The sequence below is a fragment of the Melospiza melodia genome, chromosome 3 (assembly GCF_035770615.1).
Source record: "Melospiza melodia melodia isolate bMelMel2 chromosome 3, bMelMel2.pri, whole genome shotgun sequence".
Taxonomy (NCBI): Eukaryota; Metazoa; Chordata; class Aves; order Passeriformes; family Passerellidae; genus Melospiza; species Melospiza melodia.
In genome coordinates, this window is record NC_086196.1 from 47,541,330 (window position 1) to 47,566,642 (window position 25,313).

The 25,313-nt window shown below is 41.0% G+C and overlaps 3 protein-coding genes across 4 annotated transcripts in view; 1 reads left to right on the top strand and 2 right to left on the bottom strand.

The window, feature by feature from the left end:
• TARBP1 (TAR (HIV-1) RNA binding protein 1) overlaps positions 1 to 8,580 on the top strand; it is a 32,028-nt gene extending 23,448 nt beyond the window's left edge. The window contains exons 21-30 of the mRNA XM_063151620.1: positions 62 to 172; positions 744 to 893; positions 2,061 to 2,147; positions 2,711 to 2,907; positions 3,415 to 3,496; positions 4,758 to 4,929; positions 5,152 to 5,343; positions 6,238 to 6,362; positions 6,850 to 6,986; positions 8,200 to 8,580. Coding sequence (XP_063007690.1) covers positions 62 to 172; positions 744 to 893; positions 2,061 to 2,147; positions 2,711 to 2,907; positions 3,415 to 3,496; positions 4,758 to 4,929; positions 5,152 to 5,343; positions 6,238 to 6,362; positions 6,850 to 6,986; positions 8,200 to 8,365 — 1,419 coding nt within the window. The 3' untranslated portion in view covers positions 8,366 to 8,580. The remainder of the gene's footprint in view (positions 1 to 61; positions 173 to 743; positions 894 to 2,060; positions 2,148 to 2,710; positions 2,908 to 3,414; positions 3,497 to 4,757; positions 4,930 to 5,151; positions 5,344 to 6,237; positions 6,363 to 6,849; positions 6,987 to 8,199) is intronic.
• A 550-nt stretch (positions 8,581 to 9,130) lies between these two features.
• On the bottom strand, positions 9,131 to 10,864 carry LOC134415782 (cytochrome c oxidase assembly factor 6 homolog). Its single transcript, XM_063151621.1, has 2 exons — positions 10,670 to 10,864; positions 9,131 to 9,655 (listed from the first exon to the last, which is right to left on the bottom strand). The coding sequence occupies exons 1-2, from the start codon at positions 10,811 to 10,813 to the stop codon at positions 9,560 to 9,562; spliced, it is 240 nt and encodes a 79-aa protein (XP_063007691.1). The 5' UTR covers positions 10,814 to 10,864; the 3' UTR covers positions 9,131 to 9,559.
• Positions 10,865 to 21,568: 10,704 nt separating this feature from the next.
• The window catches only part of SLC35F3 (solute carrier family 35 member F3), a 162,257-nt gene continuing 158,512 nt past the window's right edge, over positions 21,569 to 25,313 (bottom strand). For both annotated transcript variants that reach the window (XM_063151623.1, XM_063151624.1), the window contains 2 exons: positions 24,281 to 24,370; positions 21,569 to 23,238 (listed from right to left, as the gene is read on the bottom strand). In XM_063151623.1, the coding sequence (XP_063007693.1) occupies positions 22,994 to 23,238; positions 24,281 to 24,370 (335 nt within the window). In that variant the 3' untranslated portion in view covers positions 21,569 to 22,993. The remainder of the gene's footprint in view (positions 23,239 to 24,280; positions 24,371 to 25,313) is intronic.

A 25,313-nucleotide genomic window follows, 5' to 3' on the forward strand; every position in this document is an offset into this window, starting at 1 on the left:
TATTTACATGTATTCAAATTTAAAGGAAGAATGGGCTATAAACCTTTTAATTTTCTTTCAGGATGAGCTGGTGTCCAGGTCTAGAACACGCTATTATGCAAACTCTTTGCAGCATAGAATTAAAAACCGAGTATGGCAGACACTCCTACTTCTTCTCCCAAAGCTTAACCAGGTATTGCTCTTTACAATAAATTTTTAAATAAATAAATAAATACCTACCTATTTTCAAGACCTAATTTGGTGTCATGCAAGCTGCATATGTTAAATTACAGCAGGGTATAAAAGGCATGTAACCTGTGGCGGATGTGGAAGTTCTGTGTTGTGGAAGTTTTATGTCGCTTAATTCTTTGTCTAAAGTCATGGATTTATCATGCATTTCTAGAGGATATTGCAAACTGATTCTTAGATTTGTGAATTTTAGGAGGCCAGATTGTTCCTGTTAAAGCTGACTAAAAGTTTGTGCTGACTATCTGATTAAAAGCTTTTCATTTAGTAAAAATGTTGCTAGTTTATGAACAGTCAAGAAATTGACAAGTGTTACTTCCATCAAATGCTGCTTCATAAGAAAATATTTGAGAAGTATAATAAAGAAATTAAATGGTTTTAAAATGCTTTCATTTGCATCTTGAAAAATATATCTTAATACTATGATAAAGGTGAGAATGTTCTTTTATTTAATTTTTTTTCTTCATGGAAATAACTCCAGTAATATACTAAAGGATTGCCTGATTTTGTTTTCTCAGAATTTTTTGAGTGGAACTCTTGACAGAGTTTTTCAGGCTGGATTCAGTAATAATCAGGCATCTGTGAAATACTTCATAGAATGGATTGTTATCTTGACTCTACATAAATATCCCCAATTCCTTGATAAATTCTGGGATTGCTTTTGCTATGTAAGTAAGACCTTTGGCATTCATTTGGAGAGTAATTTGAACAAAGAGGGTACAGTTTGTCACCCCATTCTTTATTTTTTGTGTGTTTCAGTCTTCCATTAAAAACAGAGGGCTGCAGAGCAGTTTAGCTTGTGAGTCGGAGCAATAATCTGAGACACCTAAAAATGGCAAAAGAAAAGTCAGTTCTTCCTGTTGAGAGACTTCCTTTTATGATGTTTTATTCTGGGCAGAGTGGAGCTGGCATAGTGAGTCAAGAGTAGTCCAATATAAGAGCCATCAGGACCATATGGATGCCCTAGATCCTGGGTCTGGAGATCTAAGTTACTTGTGGTTTCCACAGCCCACCTTTGTCCATTTTATCATTTTTGTCCCATCTTCTTTGTCAGTGAGAACATGTCTTGTATAATGCATATTCAATTTGCAGCTTTAATATGGACTTCTCTCACAGTGGAGTTCTGTAATGAGATTTTAGAACCGGAGCAGGGTTTGAGTGATGATACCCAAAAGTTGTGAAAGGGTTGGCTGAGGAGAGCTGACTGTTTCAGAATTCCTTCCAAAAGCTTGGGCTGTTGGAATTGCTGTCCTTTTAGCAGATGATAATTTGTTGGATCAAAGTGATTTCACGCTGATAATAACAAATGTACTATCACAGTGAGCCCATTCAAACCATCAGAGCAAGCAGAAAACACGTAGATTTATGAGAAGGGAATACAGATTGCATTTTCAGAGGCTCTCCTGGTGTTGAGGAATACATTTAGTGCAGGTGGCTCAGTGTGCAACTGCAGTGTGAGCTGCAGATTGAGCTCTGGGTAGCGGGAGCCCCAGGCAAGAGGTTGAAGAATGGTGCTGACCTTTTGCATTCCTGGGGAATACAGTGAACTTGGGTTGAATTTTAGCTCACTTATACCACTACATGCTTCATTCTGACTGATGTATTAGGAAAATGCAAATAACATGTTAGGAAGAACTAAATCCTAATAATATTGACCTTGTATTATCAGAAATTTGGCTGTGGAAACAAGTAGATTTTTAATAGTGTCAATATTGTTGCATGTGCAGAACATGGTGTGAAAATGCATAAAGTATAAAACCATTTTATATTTGCATATCTCTTGTTCCATTCCTTTTTACTTACTACATACTTTTACTACTACTTTTTTACTTTAGGATGAAGAAAAGCTTAAAAAAAGCATCTGCACATTTTTATCAGTGTTGGCCCACTTTGACATCATTCTTCAAAATACCTCAGAGAAGGTACATTTCTCTAAGAGTGTTCATTCTTTATTCACCTCCAGTGCTTATACAGAGTTCTGAATTGAAAATAGACTGCCAAAATGTTTAAGTATCTCTTTAATACCTACTTCCTACTAAGGTATTCTTTGTTATGCAAAACACCAACTCTTCCTGTCACCTCTGTAAAATATTGGACTTTGGAAAATTAGCTAACTTAGCAGGTGTTCTGGTTACATAGAGCCTGATTACCTGTGAGATTTTCTAGAATAGCTACCCCAGTTTTACATAAACATGTGGATGCACCTGGGCTTGTTGTTCTTGCTGCTCTTTTAACCAGAATGAAGTAGAGGTTTCCTTGTAGGCAGAATAATGATTTTTAAAGCAAATGAATACCTTTTCAAGGAACAAGCGAGGCTGTAGGTTTTGTCCTGATCAGATGGAATGAAGGAAATTAATATAATTTCAAAGCTTTGTGATTTCCAAAAGGATATCTTTTGAGGAGCTTTTTCTTGGGCCACTCATAACTTCTGAATTGTACATTAAGACTTAACATGAAAGGAGCTTCTTTGTCTTTGTTTCTTTAGAAGCCAGCTTTGAAGAAAGCCCTCATAGTTGTTCTGCAGTGGTGCTTCAGCCATAATTTCAGCGTTCGACTTTATGCATTAATTGCCCTTAAAAAAATCTGGGCTATGTGCAGAATGCTGCATGTGGAAGAATTTGAAGCTCTGACACCAGTTATTGAATCTAGCCTTCAACAAGTGGAAAACATGCATGGCACAGGGTTAGTAACATTCTTTACAGCTACACATTGTTCTTCTGAGCCATTTGCAGCAAGTTACATTTTATAAAATGGCACTTGATAATTTTTATGGGGGTTTTTGTTGCTATTTAAAAAGAAGTTGGTATGGGGAGAAACGATACAGAAAAAAAGCAGCAAAGGGAAGAATCTTGATTTAGTTTTTTTTTTTTAACAGCTAAAATCTGACACTGAACCATAGGCTAGTATCCAGTTTCCACGGGATACTTCTTGCCAAACTCACTCCTTTTGGTAATAGAATTTGGAGACGTGTCTTTCTTTTGGGCCTTTTTTGAAACATAAGTAAAGCTTATTTTCTGAATGCTGTAATTTTTAAAAAATGGGCCCTTACTTAATTGTTGAAGTATTTTCTTTCCTGTACAAGATACAGTAAATAAATTAGGTTGCCTTATGCCAATCTTACCATTGAATTTTTCAATTTAATTTCCCTTGCTTTTTAAATGTATCTTACATTACTTTCTGCACTTGCAGGAATGCCAGAAGGAACTGGCAGCGAATCCAAGATCACTTCTTCTTTGCAACATTTCATCCAGTTGAGGATTATAGTCTAGAGGCAAGACCACACTATTTGTCTAGTTTTGCAATTGTATTTTTATCTTTTTTGGTATCTTCTAATGTGGGATGAAATTATCAACTGTTATTCATTTAAACCCCCAAAAAATTACTTCACCCAAATTGTGACAGGCTTTAGACTCAGATTGCATCTTAGTTTTTCTACTTTATACTGTGTTAAAAACCCAGGTCAGTTAGGAAGAGATATGTGTGATGAATGTGCCTGTCTGTGGGAATTAATCAGGTTTTATATTTGTGACTGGAAAGGTTCATTCTAGCAACTGAAGAGCATCTACTTAGTTGAGGTAAGGATTATTAGGATTTTAGGCAAGGTTATTGGGATTTTTAAGGCATCTGTTCCCAGAAGTTACTTGTGGTTGCTTAGCTGGATTGTTTGATGCGAATGGGATAGAGATATATTACTTCCAGAGCACCTTTTTCAGCCACCTTTTTTGATATAGCTCAGATAACTAACAGCTGAATAAACATTTTCATCATTGAAAATGGAAGGAAGGCAAAAATAAGGGTGCAGATAAATAGAAGAGACAGAAGAACTAAGGTCAAAATACAAGATAGTCATGGATATGAATTGGGTATATGTTTTTGCAGAAACAGTGCCATCTTTTACAGAAGAAATTTTTTCTTCTTTTAACTGTTGTTCTGTGAAATATTCTTGTGAACACAAATATGCTAGACAGTGCAAAGTAAAAGTCCTTAATAGGAGGCAAAAACCCAACAAAGGAAGATTAATACTCGTGAAGCATTTAAATGTATTCAGGGTGCATCTTCACCTTTGTCTTGAAGGGCACATTGGGATAAACAAAAAGTCTGGATTTTAAAGTCTTTTACTTGCTCAGTCTTTCCCTTGGGATATGTGTTTTTTCCCCCTCAATAAATCATGGTTAGTTAGATGTATTGGTTGTGCTGAGCTGGATTTTAACACTAGATCTTAAAGCTTTCAACTGTTTTTCTTTTGACATTAAATAAATCCTTTACTAGAAAGTTCTAAAAGTATTTGAGAACTCTTCAGTGCAGATCCTCAGGAAAAGTTTCATTAGACAATTAGTCTAGATTTATGGAAGTTTTCGCTAGCACTATAAGTAAAGTTATGAATATTGAGAGATATACTGGTAAGCTGTATGAAATACCAAGAAAAAAAAGTATTAAAATCATAGGAGGTTAGGTAGTCGACATGTTCCATTAATTATCTATTTTTGCTTGCTTTAGTGACACTCTGCTGATAACACTGTGTTCCATTGCAGACAATATTTTACATCCTTCCCCGCCTTTCAGAACTGGCTGAGGATGAATGGATCTCCCTCTCTAGATTTGACAGATTCACTGACATTCCTTGGCCAGCAGCGTTTCAGTGGTGCCATTCCCGAACGGAGCTTCGTGAGCTGAAACCAAGTGACTGGGCTCAGCAAGACATGGGTAAAATAGAGCTAATCTCTATAAATTGTAATTATTGGTATTCAGCCTGACCTCTTTTCAGCTGAAGTAAACTTGCACCTATGTGAGCAGAACATGTCCCATAAAATAATAGCAGACCATGAATGGTATCTCCAGTATCACAATTTGGATTATCTTCTTTATTGAAGCACTAGTTTCACTCCCACTTGCATATCCATATGAATGTACAATTTATTGTTACAGGTTCACATCTGGCTGAAGCAGACAGCCAGACAGAGTGGACTGATGTTCAGAAGAAGATTATACCCTGGAAGAACAGTACTCCTAGTTTAGACTTGGAAATGGCATTTCAGGATCGTGCTGCTAAACTTGGCAAATCAAACAGCAGATTGATTGTGGTGGCTTCACTTATTGATAAACCTACCAATTTAGGAGGTAAGGTTGATATAGTCAAACTTTTATTTTAGACCTTGGAGCACACTTAGAGAATAAAAGGTAATTTCATTTTATGTTGATAATTACAAAATTATTTAAGTACTGCTCAGAAGAATAGATTATTATCCTAAAAGAAACTGGTAGCCAAAGAAAGGGGTCTTCTACAGTTACATTTTAAGGAAAAAAAAAAGAACTTACACATAGCATGCGTTAACTAAGTAGAATTTTGCTGTAAATCATGCTCAGTTTCTTGCCAATTCTCTATTTGCTACAGTTGAGTTTTTCAACTGTGTATGCAATTAAAGGAAATTATTTGCTTTTGCATTTTTTTCTGTAGCAATTACACGAAATCTTGTAAACCTACAAGATTCTCATGTCTGTTGGACAGCAGGGCCCCATTTCCCCATTAAGAACTGCCTTCACGATGTGTTGGCTGTGACATAATAAATCCTGCAAATACTTTATTGCCATTTGTGTTTGATGTTAGCAGTTTCAGCAACTGCAGAGGGTAATGAAAAGCCCACAGGCTATTATTGCTGTCTGCACTCTAATGCTGTGATGTGTCATCCTCTGCCATTTAACAGGTGTGGATGTGTCAAACCATCCAGCCTTGCTAAGGCTTGGACACTTAACTCCTTACTTTGTATAATTAGTATTGTAAAAGCATGTTTTCAAGACATAGTGCTTTTCTAATTTTTGTCTTTCTGCTAAATTACACAACACTTTTTCCCTGTAATTTATATGGAACAAGGGTGGCTTGGAAGACCTGAAACTAATTAAAAATAGATATCTAAAGTAGCCATTTCTCTTCTGCATTCTTTGTCATTTTCACTCGGTGTTCTGGCTTGGTGTTTAGCTTCTACACAAAAATAGCTTTATTTCTTGTTTTTGTAGGTTTATGTCGTACAAGTGAAATATTTGGGGCATCTGCACTAGTTGTTGGCAGTCTTCATTACATACAGGATAAGCAGTTTCAGCATCTGAGTGTTTCTGCAGAGCAGTGGCTCCCCCTTGTCGAGGTAAATGGAAATGTTTTAATAGCTAAAAAATGTGCTCAGAATCTTCAGTTTGTCAGATGCATAGTTCAGAGCCTTACATTTTTTATCTTGAAAAAAAATCTTTTTGTTTAATGGAAGCTTCTGCTGTTACCTCTGACACTTAATCTTGTATGTTTTGGGTCAACCTTATAAAAAAGAATTTAGAAAACACTTGCAATTTCTTATTGCTGTGATAAGCTGATTATGTGAGCTGTAATTGTTTCATCTTTCTTCATGGTATTGGTGGGGGTATTTTGTGCCATTAACTTTTTGTGCTACTGCTGAAGGGCTTTTAAAATGTTAAGCTATTTATATGGACAGAGTCTTTGGGGATGAAAGTCATTGGTCTTAAAAAGTGTCCAAGTAAATTGTTGTTTTTTTTTTTTTTTTTTTTTTTACAATAATTTCAGAAGTTTACAAAAGGTGATATTTATATATTTTTGTATTTCTCTCTACTTTTAATGCACAGGTGAAACCATGTCAGCTTGTTGATTATTTACAGGAGAAAAAAACAGAAGGCTACACTATTATTGGTGTGGAACAAACAGCTAAAAGTTTCGATCTTACAGAATATTGCTTCCCAGAGAAATCACTATTATTGCTGGGGTAAGAGCACACACTGTTTTGTAAACCTACCTCTTGTAGTTCATCCCATTCTCTAGAGTTTGGACACATGAAAACCAAGTGACGCCAGTAAAGAGGATTCTGGAATGGGAAATGATCATGGAAAGAGCAGTCCTTGGCTTTGTGTGCTAAAGACGACCGAGTATTGCTGTCTACTGAATGACCCTTCTCATATTTAACAACCAATGCATACACTGGAACACCTTTTCATAAGGGGTGAAGGTAGCAACAGCATGGGTTCTATTTTTCTGGGAGTGCTGAAGACACTTTCTGTTCAGTTTTGTTTGGGGCCCTGTCTGTGTGGGCTGTGGGTGGTGAGCTCAGCGAGGAGGAGGCTGCGTTTGCCCTGCTGAGCTCAGTGAGGAGGGCTGGAGCAGACTGAGTGTGCATGGCTGGGAGGTGATTTAAAACATCAGGATGAGAGACACAAGATGAAGTAGCAAGCTTCTGCAGTACAAGCAGAGCATGAGACAACCTCAGAGAAAAGCAGTTATCAGGCTGTACAAGCAGACAAGTCTCAGATGTGATACAAAGGCAGGGAGGCTACTCAAAAGAAATCTGCAGTAAAGCACATAGCAGTGAGAAAGCTCCTGGCATTGCAGGGCTACTGAGTGAGACCAGGAAGAAGGGCCTGGCTATCCTCTTAGGATAAAGATTTTTTTCCAACTTTTTTACATGTAGCTTGTCTTCAGAATGGAACGCTCATAATCACTTTGTTCTATTCTAATTAAAAATAATAGTTTTAATTACCAGTCAGTATTCTCTTCAGTATTCTCTGGTGTGCTCAGTTTGGACATTCCTTCATGCCACGACCTGAATGTAAAGTGGGCAGTTGAGCTTTCCTGCTGTGCCAGCAGCTTCATACCATGATGATTTCACTATATATGGTTTAAAAACAGAGTGTCTTTATGCTGGGTGCTCAGCTATTGCTTGGCCAGTGAACTGAAAACTGAGTCTTCCACCAAGTTTTTTACATCAAAAGTTAAGTCAGCTCCCTCCACGTTTTCTTTGTAATGTATTACTGTTTTTAAACAATTTCTTGTCATCAGAAGTGACAAAAAATTGTGCCTTACTCTGTAGGCAGATGTGGCATTTGTCAAGAGGTGTTTGGATGCTGTTTTGACATTTGTATTTTTTGCTTTCTGGAACACACATGCCCTCTCTCAGATGCGAGTTACTGTTCCTTCTTTCCTAGAAACGAACATGAAGGAATCCCAGCCAACCTGATTCACCACCTGGATGTCTGTGTGGAAATTCCTCAGCAGGGCATCATCCGGTCCCTCAATGTCCATGTGAGCGGGGCTCTGCTGATCTGGGAGTACACAAGACAACAAGTGATCAAGCAAAAACAGCAGCAATGACTGCCCAGAGTCTGTGCCTTACTGTACAGCTGGATGGCTTCCTATGGTGCTACCACGTGAAGTTCTGGATAGATGAGATACAAACTCAGGGTGAAAGAGGATTCTCAACTTTGCATGTTCTGTTCTCTCTCCAGTGTTCAGAGTGACTTTTAAATGCCTTAATACTTTACCTCCTTAAATTGTTGCATTGGAAATAAATGCTATTTATATTGCAAGTGGTGTATGTGTTTTTTTCTGCTGAATGTCAGCACAGTACTGTGAACAATCTCAAATTCAAAACACAGGATTTTTACTGCAGGAACTTCAGTTGTGGTGACTGTGCTTGAAATTGAAGTTGTGCCTTTAACCATAGTATTCAATGATTCCAGCACCTAAATATAATAGGTTATATGATATTTGGAAGGTAACTCCACTTACATAATTACATTCAATGCTGCTCCTTGTTTAAATGCCTTCTACAGCCATATTTATTAATCCTGCTGTAAACAGTCAGAACCTTTAAATAAAGCTGCATCACTAAGGTAATCCAATTCTACAAAAGGCCATAATGTGAGAATTGTCATAAATAACTGGACATACTTCTAGTAGAGATACTGACTGAAAACCTATCACCAGTGTAAAAATTCCTATTGCTTAAAAAAAAAAAGAGCATCCTCCAAACAGTGAACTACATATCATATGCACAGGATGCTTTAGGTCTTCTAATGACCACTGTTGTGTAAGTTAATATCTGACTTAAACTGTATTTTAAAACACTTTGAAATATTTGGTAAACGACAAATACAAATTTTATTATACAACCCACTGTTTTCGACAAAAAAGGCAAGTTGGAATGGACTTTTTTAATTTAGGAAAAGGGTGGTTCACTTACAGAAAAACAATTTCATTTTCTCTTTGGGATATGTACATAGCAGTATTAAATAATCATTTATTCCTCTGAAATAATTTTACTAATTATACATTCAAACCCTTAAATTTATGAACAGCCCTGCACCATATTTCTTGGACTTAAACTCATCAAAAAGCTGCTCATGACCCCTTTTTTAGCAGTCCTGTGAGACCTGGCAACAAGAAGAGCAGTCTGTATTTCAGGGAGACTGCTACATTACCAGTTCTTGCACTCTAGCAGCTTCTGTTGCTTTCTCTGGCTTCTTCCTCGTCTAGTTAGTCTGACTTGATTTGAGAGCAGAGTTCCTAAGCCTTTCCAGCAGCTTCTGGAGGACTATACCCTTCTGTTTCAAGCTTCTTTTTATATTTTAAAAAGTCTCTTCTCTTGTCAAAGTGCTTAACCTGTTTAAAAAGAGAAACAATGTTCATTATAAGAAACTAGCAAGAGGAAGGGGTTTTGTGTAAGCAGTCTTTGATCACTGAACTGGAGGAGGATTTTAATGCACTAGTTAGGAGCTTCTTCTGTTGAAGACTAAAGAGCAGTGTGGGGGTTCTTTACCATTTTGAAATTGAACTTCAGTTTTTTTAAGTTCACTACCCTGTTACTTCATGAAGATCTTACATGCTTTTCTCTTTTCACTGCTCTGAACAAAAAATTATTTGTGATGCAAAGGTAAGTCCAGCAGCTTTTCTATGGTAGCACAGTCTATGTAACCTCTGAGTTCAGCGTCCAGAGCCGCTGATGTGCAGAGCCCTGCAGATGAGACCATCATCCCCAGAGATAACAAACACCAGAAATGCACTGTTGAAAGTGTCAGTGCAGCAGATGTGAAGGTAGTCAGGCTTTTTAGCTGCCTTCAGTCTACTACCTGCAACAGGAACTGTTCAGACCCTCAAACACCACTGTATGGTACCAAAGGGCAGTGCCTATTTAAAAAGAATTACAGCTTGAGCTCAGGAAACTAATAAACACAACATGAATGCATTACATTGCAGGAAGGTGCCTTACTGTGAAATTACACTGCAGGAAAAAAAGGTATTTTTATGCACAAGGCATCAGATGCCAGTCTTAAAATGCCTGCATGGCCTGTGTGGCAGCTCCCTTCTGTACTGGCCCTTTAACAGGAATTTCTGCATACTTCTACAAGCTTCTAAAACATTTTTGTTTTTTAATTACAACAATAACCCAGTGTGTTTATCTGGAAGTTTAAAACAATATTTTCCTTTCTCTTTGTACTATACCCTCAACACTGCTTTTTTTTTTAGTTCCCGGGCTAGGCAGGGCTGTGCTGAGGAGCCTCCTTTCCCGGCCAGCCAGAAGGGCGCGAATCAAGCTCCGCCTGGCGGCATGGCAAGCGCAGGCTGGGCCCTGCGGCAGCCGGGCAATCCCCACGGAGCATCCCGCCCGGAGCTCACCCACTGCTGCGGGCAGCGCGACTCGAAGGCCCGGCGCAGCTTCTCGCACTTGGCGGCGTCATCCCCGTGGCTGTCCAGGCACTGCCAGAACTCGTCCCGGGCCCCCCAGCACGCCTTCCTCTCCGCCTTCGTCGGCGCCGCCATTCCTGAACGCACCGAGGCCGCCGTCCGGGCGCTGCCCGCCGTGCCGCGGCTGCGGGGGAAGGCGCTGCCGCCGCTGGGACAGCCCGGCACGGCCCGGCACGGCCCCGCACTCACCCGCCCGCCCGCCCGCCAAGGTCGCGCTCCGGAAGCGATCCCGGCCCTTCCCCGGCGTGTCCCGCCCCGCCGCTGGTCCCGCCCCGCGGTGCCGGCACGGACATCCCGTTCGCAGGGCTCTGCCCGGTCCCGGCCCCGTCAGGGCTGCCGCAGCCTCTCGTCGCAGAAGATGCTCGGAGAAAATGAATCATTTGAAGAAAATAAATAATTTGATTAAGCAGCAGATTGTAAGACTCGGGCAAGAAGTTAATCTACCCTGGCCCAAGCTCTTCCGCTAGCACTATTGCTAGTGAAACTAAACCTCAAGCTAAAGAAAAGCTGAGTACTTTTGAATTGCTTTATGGAACACCATATAGAATACAAAAGAGAATGTCCACCCACTTTAAGAAGAAACACTACATGGTGGCTTTAAGCAGACAGCTCAGAGAAATTGAAAAACACGTAGCTGGAACACAGAGCAGAAAGTCAGATGAGCCAGTACAGAACATACAGCCTGGAGATTATGTGTATGTTAAGAACACTTTAAAACCACAGTAAGGAGGGACCGTTCCAGGTGCTTCTCGCCACCTTCACGGCAATCAAGATCAAGAAGCAGAATGCCTGATCCATCACTCTCCAGTGAAGAAAGCCCCAGAGAGTGACACCAGTAATAATGAAAGATAGAAAGACTGCTGTGAAAGCACGTCAACCTGACCTAGGAATTCTTTCTGATAAAGAAGAACTAGCGACAAATGTCACGCAGAATTCGTAAAAATGAATATGTATGAACCTATTGTAAAAATGTGTGCATAGATATTTGAGAGAGAGATAAAAAAAGACCTAAAGTTCCCAGAAGTACGCATGACATTTTAAGAGAACAATTCCCGCATGTGTCCAGCACTGTAATAAGCATACCGGCTTTACAACTTTCACAAAAGTTGTAAAGTTTTGTTTATCTCCGCAAAACAGTATCAGTTGCCTGATGTGCTTTTCTATAGTTAATTTCTGTTGTCACAATAAACAGCTGTACTTCTCCTGAGTCCCGTGCAGTGCCCCAGTGGATTGTCTGCTCAGGGAAAGGAAGTGTCTCTGCTTTCCTTTTCGACACATGAGGAAGACAGCTGGATAAAATCACGGTGTAAAATGTTTGGGGCCGGGACCGGTTTCCATGTGGTATTCATGAAGCCAACTCATAGGAGTTAGAGTGCAAGTTCCAGTAATGCTGAGCAGTGGCAACTGCTCTGAGCTACTTCAGGCTTTGTTAATTTAATTAATTAGGGGGGAAAAGCATCTGAGAGCACTTACAGCACTGGAAATTTGCCGTGCTTTAAATAGCATGACAGTAAGGTAGTGACTGTGTGGAAGGCTGATAAAGATAGCGTATACAGGTAATGCATTTTTGTCAGTTTTCCTTGCAGCAGGGTTCCTCCTGAGAGCTGGTCCATTGATTTCATTCAGCGTGCACAAACCACTCTAGAAAGATTTCTTGGAACGGACTCTGTCACGGAGTCGAGCTGAAAGTGAAAGAAAAATGTACCCTAGCCATGGTGGTAAAAGAGCAAGAGAAGCCTGGGGGCAGCCAGGTGGTGAGCGAGGTCTGCAGCGCTGCCAGAGAGCATCCAGAGGCACACTCCGTTTCATTATCTCATCTGGGACTCGGCGGCATTTCCTGCATGCCGAAGAGTTGGCCGTCTCCTTTTATGCATCAATTCCACCTGGAAACGTGGACCAGTTTTGCAGTTTTGAAAGCTGTGGCACACGTTCCCATAGTAACATAGTGCAGTTTTGGGAAAGGTGACATTTGGGCAGCTGGGAAGAGCCCAACTCTGCCAGCTGCTGAGCCCTTGGCAGCTCCCCGATGCCTGGGCAGCTTTATAGGATGCTTTTTCCGGCAGCTCCCAGAATGTCCAGCAGCTTTCCTGGGAGTTTGCTGTGGCCAACGCTCTGTCTGGTGTGTGAGGCCGCCCAGCAGCCTGTGCAGGGGGTGGCTGTAGCTGTCAACCCACCTTGAGCTGGCTTTTCTCCTCAGCACCTGGTAATGGTTCTGGCTGGGAGGTGGGCATCCTTTCCTGGCTCTCCTTGCAGGTGGCTCACCCATCCCTGGTTCTCCTTGCAGGTAGTTCACCCATCGTGGTACATGAAATCTATTGTAGGAGAGGGACAAAGATTTTCACTTCTTTAGCAGAGCCCCCTCGTAAACCAGCCAGATCTGGAGGGGATTTTGTATGTTGAAATGCCCAAACCATTCCTTTGGAAGTGTGAAAAACGCCAATCACTTGTTTTTAAAATGTTAAAAGTTTAATAATAATAAAATGGTTATAAGAATAGCAACATAATTAGAGTAATAATAATTTGGACAATTTGGATTAGGACAATGTGGGACAATAAAAACAAAGAGTTACGGGTGTCCGGGTACCTTTTTCTAGGCAAAATAAGCCCCAAAAGGACAGATGTTAACAGAGGATTAACCCTTAAAAATAATAGCCTGTTGCATATTTGTACACCTTATATATGATGCATAAATTCCACTCAAACAAAGGATTCTGTATGGTCAGTGTCAGCTTCTTCCTCTTAATCCTGACAGTGTCTTCAGAGCTGAGCAAGGTGGGAAGAAGTTCGTTTCTTTTGATAAGGGAGTAATAAATTCTTTTCCTCTGAAAGATTTATGTGTCCTGTGGCTGCTATCTCGCTGCGAGTCCTTTCTTAAAAGAAGTATCTTACATAGCATAGTTTTTATTTTAACATTATGTTATAACCTAAAACTATATTTAACACTCAACTTAAGAAAATTAATACAGCAGGACTTTCTAACATAACACATATAATATTCATTTTAATATTTGTGAAAAGCCAATCATAAAATAGACATTTTTCACTGGAAGGGATGCTCTTTTGGAGCAATGTGAATGTGACTTTTGCTGTATGCTCTGTGGTGTATAACACTTGTCCTTGCTCTCTGCCCTGCCTATTTCCCTTCTTTTTGCTACACTATGATAGGTAAGAGACAGAAATGCAGTCATATAGTTGTTTCTAATAATAGAACAAGGGGTTTAAGGTGAGTTAAAGTTACTGCAAAAATAGAATTTCAGTTGCTTTTATGTTGCAAAGAATGAATGTAGAAGTAAATTTGTGTTGTAGCTCACTTAGGACCCTTTTGCACTCAGGCTTTTGAGAAGCAAGGTTTTACAAGCATTAATATTGAAAAGAAAATTAATGTTTAGTCTCGAGACCGGAACATGTGATAATGGAATGTAATAATAGGAAATGCCAGTTGTGTTTCAGATTTCAAATTTATGATGTGTGTAAAGTTGTTTAGTTACTGCATTTATGAAGCAGAAGGGATAATGTGATTATATATAATTAATCACAAAGCCCAGATAGCACGTCTGGGATATTTGTTATAAATAGTTTATTCTTTAATGACCTGTAACCCGAAAAGTAGTCACTGGAGACAATTGTAAATAACTCTCTGTAATAGATATTAAGGAAATTTAGTGATATGGTTTTAGAAAGTGCATTAAAAAAATACACAGATTCAGATAATAAAATTTTAATGGCAATATTTCCATTTGGTTAAACTGCTGTCTATAAGACAGTGGAGGTTTTTTGTTGTTAGTTGGCCAATTCTAAGTATTTATCTTTAGTCTTTTATTTTGGGAAATGTGCCCAGAGAGTAATGAATGGGATATTTATGGTAATAGGCAGAGGCTAATGTTCTAGAAAGATGGGAGGAAAAATTCCAGATTTGTTAGGTGTGCTGGTTGCCACAGTTGAAGCCTTTGAGTTACATTTCCATTTAGCAGTTAGTGAGATAGATGTTAAAGAAGTAGATGCCGGTTTCCCACTGAAACTCTTGCCAGCAGTGTGTTAAAGTGAATCATGTGGTGTTTATACAGTGGTTCAGCTCTCAAGCTCTTTTGTGCCTGTTCTTGCTAATTGGGATAGGGCATTGTGTGTGCTTTGCCTTCCAGTTAATGCCTAACAGCTCACTCCTCACCTACAGCCTCACTAACCCAGGATTTAATTGAAATTTGCCCAGCAGATTCTTCATTTGTAACTATAATTATTTCTCTTTTTACTCTGGAAGCAATTAGCATGTTATTGGTGTCCCCATGACCAATAATAGAAGCAATCCTTGATGTACTGGAGCTCTGTGCTTATACAAGGAGTTCAGTCAATTTGTTTTTCTTTCATTGAAATATTCTGAGGTATGATACTTATGCATGACAGATTTTCAGGGAACTGAATTTAAAAATGACTTATTTAAGCAATATAGCCCTTTGTCTAACTATTTATTTTGCTGGAAATTATAAAGAAATCTTATCTTAGGTAGCCTGGGGCATTTTCTTCTATTGTGGAATAGCAAGAATTTTTTTTAATAAAATTAAAAAATACATCGTTCTAAAGATAAGATATATGGTATATATTTAGATTCTTTCCCTCCTTCCCACCTTCCTTCTTAAATGTCTGTTAAGGATATAACTGACTTCTTTGGCTATACAGTGTTCCTTGCTATGCTTGATGAAAGAAAATAATTATAAAAAAGCAAAATCATTACAATGATTAATTGTACCTGGTTTTATTATTAAATAAGCAAAGAAGCCTCATTAACTGCATATAGTAATCTTAGATTGGAAACATTTAAGAAGTGTATACTGTACTTTCTACCGCCTTATGCAAAGCACTTCTTTTCATTATTTCATAAAGACTTCACTCTGTGGTTTACTTTTGTGATTTCTTTTTAACAATAGCATGCCTAAACTTCAGATGAATTTGCAAAAATTTAGGTTTATGTATAAATAAAGAAGGAGGAGTGTATGAGGAAAAAGAAAACCGCAGCTTTTGTTGGGTAATCCTAGCAGATCAGTTCTCCAGATCCCTAAGAAGATGTGAATTATCATGTGGGTGAGTTTGTTTGTTTTTCTGACTGTGTGTTGGGATTCTTAACTCCATTTCTTCAGAAGACTCTCTGCTGGGTGTTGTGATGGGTGTCCCTGCACTTGGGAGTGCCAGTGTGATGTGAACCTAGAGGATGCAGCACACTGGGCCTGGGACATGGCAGGGACAGAGGCAGGGACAGAGGCAGGGACAGAGGCAGGGACACTGCCCCAGCTTTCTGTGCAGCTCCCTGGGCACCAGAGGCTGGCTGTGTGCATTCATCAGGCAGCACTGGAGGGGATTTGGCTGGGAAAGAGGAACCATCTGTGCAGGCTGATATGGACACAGAGGGGAAAGGACAGAATGGTTGTTCTTCACCTTCCCCAGGTCAGTGTTTGGTGTTTTGAAGCCTGCTGAGCAAAGGCTTGTCTTATCTTCGTGGCCTGTCATGGACATCAGTGGAGTACTCTGGGGAGTATGGTCTGAAAATCAGTCGGTACCTTGGGGTGTGGTGATTATGGTGAAGAAAAAGTCCAAAAACTGCAGGGTTTGGATTGTTTTAGGGTGATGAAGTAATTTACATTATTTGTAGGCACTTGTTTTTAATGCCAGAATTCCATTTTTTTCAGTTGTTAGAAAGGAAGCAAACAGAAAAAGGAGTATTTTGGGAAAAACCAGGCACTGGTGGGAAGACTGACTAATTCTCACTCTTCTATTGGCTCCTGCTTAGCAGTTCTCCAAGCCAACCAAGGATGAGAGTTTGCTTTGCAGCATTGTTGATGCTCAGCTTTTTGAAAGAGAGCTAGATGGGAAACTGGAAATCTGCCTGTTCTACAAGCAGACTTCAGTTTTCAAAGCTATGTAGCTAGAAGATGAAAACTCATCTTTTGAGTTTAACTGGATGTCTTCAAATTTCCGTGACATGTTATGTACTAAAGAAAGGAAGTGGTTCCTAGTTCTCTCTAAAACTGAAGTACATCCTAAAATTTTTTGTAAAATACCCATTTGCATTCTTGCATTCAGGTATTGTATTTATTAACTCATCAGCTGCACCAATTACCTTATGTGCACTATAAACATGTCTGCAGTGTAGGTGTAGTGTACCAGATGGGATTGCTTACACATGCACAAAGGCAGCAGCGTTCTCAAATGTGGTATTTGCTGCCAAGATCAATATCAATTTTCTTAGTAGCCAAGTTAGCAAGTGAGATGCCTCTGACCAAATCCAAAATCACACAATGAAACACTGATGCTTGTTGTACAAGTCAGGAAGGCATTTAAAATGTATAATTGGCCAAAAATCACCTGGAGACCATTGTGCAGCCTACTCTGCCTTCTAGGCTGCAGTCATTAAAAACTTGGCAGCTTCAGAAGCCAAAGGGGCAGTGAGACCTATTGCTGGGAGACTGGAAAGCCACATTCACGGGCCCATAATACATGCTCATAGACAAGTTCACATTTTTGAAGTATTTACAAATCCTGCTGCTTGGAACTCACAGGAATCCAGGTCTTAATTCAAGAATCTTTTAAGTGTCTGGGTCAGTCGTGGGTATGTGCAGAAGCAGGAGTTTTGGTGTAAGTGTTCTGTGGAAGGTAGGCAAGAAAGTCCTCCCTTAAGGAAAGGCAAAATGTTGCTGAAGTCTCAGTCTCTCAGTTGTCTTGTCCTTTCATGTTAAAAAGAGTCTGAAGAATGGATGACTTTCTGCAGACTTATTTTGGCTTTTTTTTTTTTTTTTTGAGATAATTTTGAGATAATTGGAAACACTACACTTAGATTTTTGAAGTGTTTTTAATGATGCTCCTTACAAAAGCAATGATGCTACTGTGGATAAAAGAACATTTTCTTATGGCTTAATAACTGAGTAGTGAGGCGGGAAATAGCAGGAAAAAATGCTATTCAAAAGGAGAGAGATTACTAAAGGAGCTGTGCTGAGGTCAGTCTTCTTGGTCACTGATTTGCCAAATGATTGGTCAAAAATCCCTTTCCTGATAATACTTTTTTACTGACTCAAGAGACTAACCCTGAGAGGGGATCTGTCACTGTCATGTAGCCAAACAGCAAAATAGCTCTTTGATTGCTGTTGTTCCCAATCAATGCACTGATGGCTGTCTTGAGGAGTTAGGGAGAGTGAATCTGGAAGAGGAGGAAAACCTGTGGATAAAGAGCTGGAAAATTCTCTTCTGAAGGGATCATCTGCTCCAGCAGTAGGATTAAAGAACTGTCTCTAGGTCATTGTAGAAAAGTTCCATATGACAGATTCCTAAGTACTTTGCTAATTTGAGTCTCACAAGCTCCCTTGTTTAAGCCTTTTCCAGAATTGTAACTCTGCTTAGAAGTTCCACTCTTCCCTTCTGAGAGGTTGTTTGCTTCCCAGTACATCTGTAAATACCTGGATAAATACTAATTGCCACCCTCTTTAAAATTATCTTGTGCATATATGAAGACACCCCTAACAGAGTGTCAGGTAGAAAAAAAAGTATAAGGTTTGTTATTTTCAGAAACACTACTTTGAGCTACTGGGCCTGTCCTTAATACTTTGATTTCCCCTTAGAAGCTTTTTAGACTACAGGTAATAAGATTTTTATGCTCATTTTTTTTCTTTCTTCCTTATTAATGTTTAGGACTTCTGCATAAGGTTCAGATTATTATGGAAATGCCCTAGAACATGCCAGTTAAAGAAGGGAATCTGATTGCTTTTCTTTTAATAATTATGAGGTAATTAAATTCATCCAACAAAATCCATTTGTGCAGGAGGTTTCTGCAGAGGGCTTGCATGAGGGCTGGACTGTGAAAGAAGCCTCTCAGCCTTGGCCTTCACCAAGAATAGCTCAGGTTTGGAGGCCTTGAAGGCTCCATCCTTCCTGCAGTACAAGCAGGAGACCTGGAGCTGAACAGCAGTATTTATGGCTTTACAGCATGTGCAGACTCCATGTCTTCAAACTGGAGTCATTGCAATGGGAAGGTGGGCCTGGAAGGAGTTTCACGAGAGGAATTTATTTCTGATTCTATCATCAGCTCTCCTGTGCTTCTGCTTCACATGAGCTGCATTGTTCCTGGCTGCTTTTCTTTGCCCCTTCCTTGAAGAAATGCCCAGTCCCAGGCTGCTGCCTGAGCCCACACAGCCAGGGCAAGGTGGCTGGTGCTGTTCCTAGGGCTTCTGAAAGGCTGGAGAATCCACATCCTTTTCAGTGAAGGGGAGGGTGTTTCCATGTGTTTCACTTGTGCCCACTTGTGAGTTTATTTGGAATATGATCCAGACCTATGCAAATCCATCTAGGCTTTCATGTTCACTCACTGCACAGGGAAACCTTCACTTCTCTGTTTGTTTTTGCGCCCGCAGACACCATAACAGGCAGGTTTTTGACCAGGAACGGTCAGCCTGTTCATGTTGCCCTCTATGTAAGTTGAAGATACATTATCTTTAGTAACTCTGAGCAGCTCAGTATTGCACTGTTTTGTTTTAGACTGCTCTGGAGAGCTGGGGGTGAGAGATTTGTTCCCAAGCTCACACTTCCAATGGGAGATTTGTTCCTGAGCTTACAGGAAACATCAGTTAAGCCCCAGAACTTGGTGAGCTACAGGTCCTGCTAGTCTAGCCTCAGCTCCCAAAACAGTTAAGCTACATTCTGGTTTCAGTGTTTTTTGTGCATCTCTTGATTACTGTGGTTGGATCTGCCCTTCGTGGCTGTTTTCTGAAGACTACTGATATGAACACAGCCATTCTAGAGAGAAGATCAGGAAAAGCTTTTTAAAATAAGCCCATCTCTGACCCATGTGCTGATAAAAGGCTCGTGCATTCTCTGTGGAGAGTTGCAATAAAAAAATTATTATAAAGATAGCATCAGGAGACAACAGGACAAGAACAAAGGCACACAAGGCAGGAGGGGGACTGCTGTGCCTTCTCACTGCTGTATTCTGCAGCACTGAAAGCCAGCAGCTGCAGAGAGGTCTGATGATTCTATTTGCTTTTCTGAGATTTGTTTTCTCGATGTGCTGTTATAACAAGCCCACTAGATTGTTACTGGACACTTTGAGGGCTAAGCTGGGCCAGGCAGTTGCCAGTCCAGGTCAGCCCTTGAGCAAGTGTGCACATTGTGGCTGGCAGTGCTCTGTCAGGGCAGGAGATGCACAACGATGATGCAGGAGACCAGCTTCAGAGACACCTGAAGAAGCCTCATGCTGGAGGGACCTGCAGTTCTGCCTAAGGAGGAGGTTCAAGGTGGCAATGGTGGGCTGAAAGTGCTGATTCCAGGCCTGTGTGGCTCTGTGCTGCAGGTACAGCCCTGCAGGGCAGTGTGGGGTCTGACTCGCCGGCTGCTGCAGGGATTGCACACAGTGCTTTGGCCTCTGAGGGCAGGCAGGAGAGTCTGCCACAGCTCAGCCCTCCTCTCCAAGGCACTGAATTTGTCCAGGGCATCCTTTCACAGTCTGAGATCAGGAATTCAATCTTGCCTTCACCTGAAGGGTGGCCCAGTTACATCTAATGCCTTTTCATAGGGGCTTGCTCTGGCTTGTCCTTCTGGTGAAAGACAACAACTCCAGTTTTCTTCATTCCTCAGCTTCAGACCTGCGATGCTTTGGCACTTAGGGATGTGCACACAGACCATATGGGCATGCTGCATTCTTGTTCGCCTAATGACATCCTGGACTTCACTGTCTGGAAGGTTTTTCTACCCAGTGGCTTACTGTCAAGTCAGGTGTTTATGCTTGGGGCAAGGTGTTGCCTGAAGAAATGTAGCTCCTTTCATCTGGTTAACATGGCTAGCTCAGAATTGCTTCACATGGGGAAGTCCAGTTTGCCTAGTTCACACTCAGAAGAGAGATGGTTTATGAAGTGCTGTTTGAAGCTCCAGCCCTTGCATGTGTTTAGTCTGTTCTCAGGAAAGATGAGCCAATGAACCAATGACTTAGTTGTATTTGGTAAATCAGTTTTACTAATGCTGCTATCCATTCTGGGGCATAAATTCCCCCACAATCCATACCAAATACTAAAAAAACCTGCTTCCCTATTGTTTAAAAACACACATTAGTTGCAGTTTGGGCATTTGGAGCCTTTTGAATACTTAGACTGCATCAAACACAACAAAATGAAGTGGAGATCACGGCAGATGACACTTTCTGGAACTATGAAAAATGGAAGGATCCTTGATATATTCTTCTCTGGCCTTGCTCAGAGAGAAGGTTTGAGGAGGATGACATCCTCAAGGATGACAAAATGATTTGTCTGAAGATGGAATAAACTTAAATCTGGGAGTTGTGAGGTCAGGTCTCTATGTGTGCCCTTCAATGCAGTTATTGAAGTTGTACCTGTGCTCCTGTTTTGTGCCTTTACCCTCCTCTTCCCAAAGAAATATATATAAAAATTTGGGGGTGTAATCTCTGCTAGCAAATCTTTAATGTCTGGTCATCAAGCAAAATGGTGGGGATAAGCATGGACTACGGCCTGTTAATGTACAAATTCATGTCCCACATGCTGCCCCAAGTACCTGTTAGCCTATGGACATATGGCTGCTCACTGATACATTCAAAGATCAATTTTTCCTTTGGTCTGGTTCTGCTGGATGTCTGTTTCCTGACTGATGCCTAACAACATCCCTCTGGATGGCTTTGTCCAGGTACTGTAGAGCAGACTTTGCTGTCTTGGGCAGACATGCCATGAGATGCAGCCTCTGTTGCTTTGATGTTTGTCTCTCCCTTCTGATCACTTTGGCCAAATACCACCCACAGGAGAACTGCAACAAAGGTTCAGTCAAGAGAAGGAAAAGAATAGCATTGACTGAGGCTGAGTTTAAAATCTTTTATTATTTAGCTTTGCCAAACAGATAATGGAATCTGAAGTTGATTTGCTAAAATGTTTTGAAGTGGATGCCACCCCTGCCTGAGACAAAGAGGACCTCAGTGGCAGCAGGGACCTTAGGCTATGGCAGCAGTTCAAAAGAACACTTTTAATTTTGTATGCAACAATGTAAACTTCAAAAATAGTAAACTATAACCTTTCCCCCCCTTTTTACATAGCATGTGATCTATCACAGATAGAAATTTAATGGCGAACCAAAATCGCATAAGTAAACATCCTGGTGCTTACAAGTTTCATAAAAAGTGTTACATTTGATGTAAATATCTTACATTTTTAACTCTTAACACTCACAATTATGGAGTAAAAGCAACTGGCGATTCACCCCCTTAGTCCATGCTCTCAGACTGTACATCAGCAACCACGCTCTTGCCAGCCCCTTGGATCGTTTTCCGTCGGATCGTCCCACACGTGACCGAGATTTCCCTTCCCCACATTGGCATTGATCAAGCGCAGCTCCGCACAGGGGTCAAACCTGTGAGGTGAGAAGAGAACCAGGTCTCCTGCGCCCGCCCTTGCAGTGCCCTGGGCCCCACGCTCCCACAGGAGCCACGGCGTGCGCGGCAGGCACGTCCCGGTGGCCGTGGGAGCTTGGGGTCCGCCGGGGTCACCAACCTGAGCCCTGCCCTTGCAAGTGCCTCGCAGCAGGACCTGGTTCTGCGTGGATAAAGACAAGAGTTCTGTAGAAGGCACTGGATTTCTCTTGCATGATTTTAAACGTGGACTACAGTCATTTGCAGAATAAGGAGATTTGGGCTCTAGACTGCTTTCTCTCTATGCTTTAGTGCAAGCATTTTTTGCGCTTGAATTTTCCCTGTTTGCAGCGCAACATGCGCTCACCTACATAGAGTGATTTCTAAATCTTCCTTCCGCTCTTCCCCCCCTCTTCCCGTCCCCCAAAAAGTTTCCCTTTTTTTTTGCTCCTTGAAAACTTTCAAAGTACAGCTCTGGTCAAAAATAAACATGTGATGTAGCATAGCATTTGTTTCTTTTAAATCACAGTGTGCAATGCATCATTCAGTACCTAATGTTCAAAATGTCTGCCCTGCTTTTCATGAAAGTCATTCTTTAAAATAGCCTATGCAAATATATTTTGACTATATATTACATTCATTTAAAAAGAGAAGAGAGGTTCTTGGTTTGCAGTTTTTTTCAGTGTACTACTTAAGTGAAAGGTCAGATGTGAAAAAAGTACAAGCAAACTGGACATGCCAAGGCTTGATGCTTTAGATGGTGATCATATCAAAACTGTACAGGTATGTACACCGTGTTGGACAGGTGTGCTTCTTCCCAAGAAAAGACCTTTGCATCATCATATATAACGTTAACCACAAAGTTTTGGTAAAAAGAGCATTTAATGAGCAAAGGATGACATGGAAGGGCGAGTTCTCCGGCTTTTATTAGGCAGTCCTGAAGCAATGTCTCCATTCCCTTCGGGAATTTCTTCCTTCTTCCGGACTTTGAGACGTGTGAGGAGCTTTATTACCCAGACATCCCATTCCTCTGGCAAGAGCAGCAGGAGGAAGCCCAGGCCAATAATGATGATGGCGATGACTCGGACACTATTGAAGACAATTTCACTGGTGTAGTGATCAACAACTGTGTGGGACATTGAACGGGTGTCATTACATGGGAAAAGGCTTTAGGACAGCATCCCCTGCCCTCCCCCTCGCCTCCCCAGCTCTGAGGGCTGGCTGTGGCAGGAGAACACGGCCATGGAGGCAGTGATGGCAAGGGCACTCTTTCCTGCTGGTTCAGCACACAGCAGGGTACGTCCACCCACATTGCAGGAACTCCTGCTGAGGCGCAGGGACACAGAGAAAGGGGCATTCCCCTTCCCTGCACAGCAGCTCCTGTTTGCAAATTTTTCTTGTCACCCTGAGTGCCCTGTGAAGAGACCCTGCCCAAGCTGAGCCATCCACACACTCTGGAGGGATCACACCTTTGGTAGCCAAACGGGCCAGAGCAGTGCCCAGCTCTGTGTGCACTTAGTCAGTGTGAAGCTGGGAGCTGCCACTTGCACCCTGGCGCCAGCTGAGCGTGCTGGGTTTTAGGAGCTGCTTTAGGTTGGGATTGTGCCTGCACTCCCCTGCCCAGCCCTCTCAGGCTCTGCAGTCTCTTGGCTTTCACTAAATTTCAGAAAAACTGTCAGAAAAATATACCATGCCATGTCCAAAATTGAACTGTCCAGTGTTCTTGATAAACACCCACTGTGTTATTTACCAAGGCAAGCAGAGTTACTATTACATATCTGCTCTAAAATGTAAGCAATTATATTTGTTTGAATTTAGTGTTAAGCCTTTCTTGAAGAAGACATCATTAAGAACTGATTTCTGCTTTATCCAGGGGTTTTTATTCCAGCCCAGAGATGAATGTCTTCAAATCTACTTTGTTTTTCAGTATGCAGGCTTCTTCGGACAGTAATTTAAAAACCAATTTTAGGGATTATGAATATTCATGTAATATAACAACACATATTTAACGCATAAAGAATAAATTTTTAATCAGTGTCATCTCTGTAAGTCTTTGAGAGAAGGTGCAAAACATGTTTAATAAATCTATTTTCTTTCATCCCTGCTGTGTATTTGAAAAGCCACAGATTTAATGTATTAATTAAGATGCAAAAGACAGAAAATCGTACCTGCATTCACTGGGACACTCAATACAATTCCAAGAGAAATCAAGGTGGGGTAGGTAATAGCAATCCCAAAATTTAGTAGAATATTGAATGCTGGTGAAGGAAAGAAAAATGTCTTTTAGTACAGTGAAATTAGGCAGAAGGAGTGTCACTTGAAACACTTATGCTCTATTTGTTGTTCAAATAAAGGGTACATCAGCATCTGTTGTTTTTTCCTGAAGAGGACAAAGCTCTGTCTGCTGCGTGGCCACCTGCCTGCGACATTGCTGTTTCTGGGGAGCTCTGTATCCCTCTGGAGCCCAGTGGCAGGATCAGGGTGGGTTTTGGGTACAGCCTGTCTCTCAGCATCATGTGCAGTAATTCCCACTCTTCATACTGATCCAGTGATCCCCTTGGCCCTGCTGAAAGATTTAACACTCCTCATCTGGGAGATTCCAGCTGAACAGGAGCTTCTGTCTGGGTGCTTTTTTGTACAAAAGCTGCCTCCAGTTGCAGGTGGAAGATGCTGTAAATCTAACCCTCTTCCAGGCAGGAACTTGCTAAATATAATTTCATACAATGAAATTATACTATCATTACTATGGAATGATTATAATATCACTCCATTGTAATACCATACACAGTTTGTGGGGTGTTTCATGACAAATTAATAATTGCTTTGGATCAAATTCACCCTTGTTTTAAGCTGATCAGCTTTAGCAGACTCAGGAGAGCCTTGCCAATACTGAGCTTGTTGGGAGCTGTCTTCCAGTAGTACCCATGTATTGCACATGCCAGGGATTGCTTGCCAAATTCTGCACCACTTTCTTACAGACAGTTTCCTCTGAGTCCACTGATAAGTCACCTGGAAGTACTTCTGAAGTTGTGATTGTTCAGGGTAAAAGGAGCTGGGACTCAAGACAGAGGTAGAGAAGAGCTATTTCCAGTGGGAATTAATATTTTAGGAGAGGGGATTCCATCATCCAGTGTAGGCACCAACTGTGGCAGCAAGTCAACACACCTAATTTAACAATGGGTAACATCATGTTTCTGGTTA

Excerpts from the sequence above, each read along its gene's own strand:
- LOC134415782 (XM_063151621.1), bottom strand. The coding sequence starts at position 10,813 with ATGGCGGCGCCGACGAAGGCGGAGAGGAAGGCGTGCTGGGGGGCCCGG. Across the intron at positions 9,656-10,669 it reads CGCGCTGCCCGCAGCAGTGG|GTTAAGCACTTTGACAAGAG; the intron begins GTGAGCTCCGGG and ends CTTTTTAAACAG.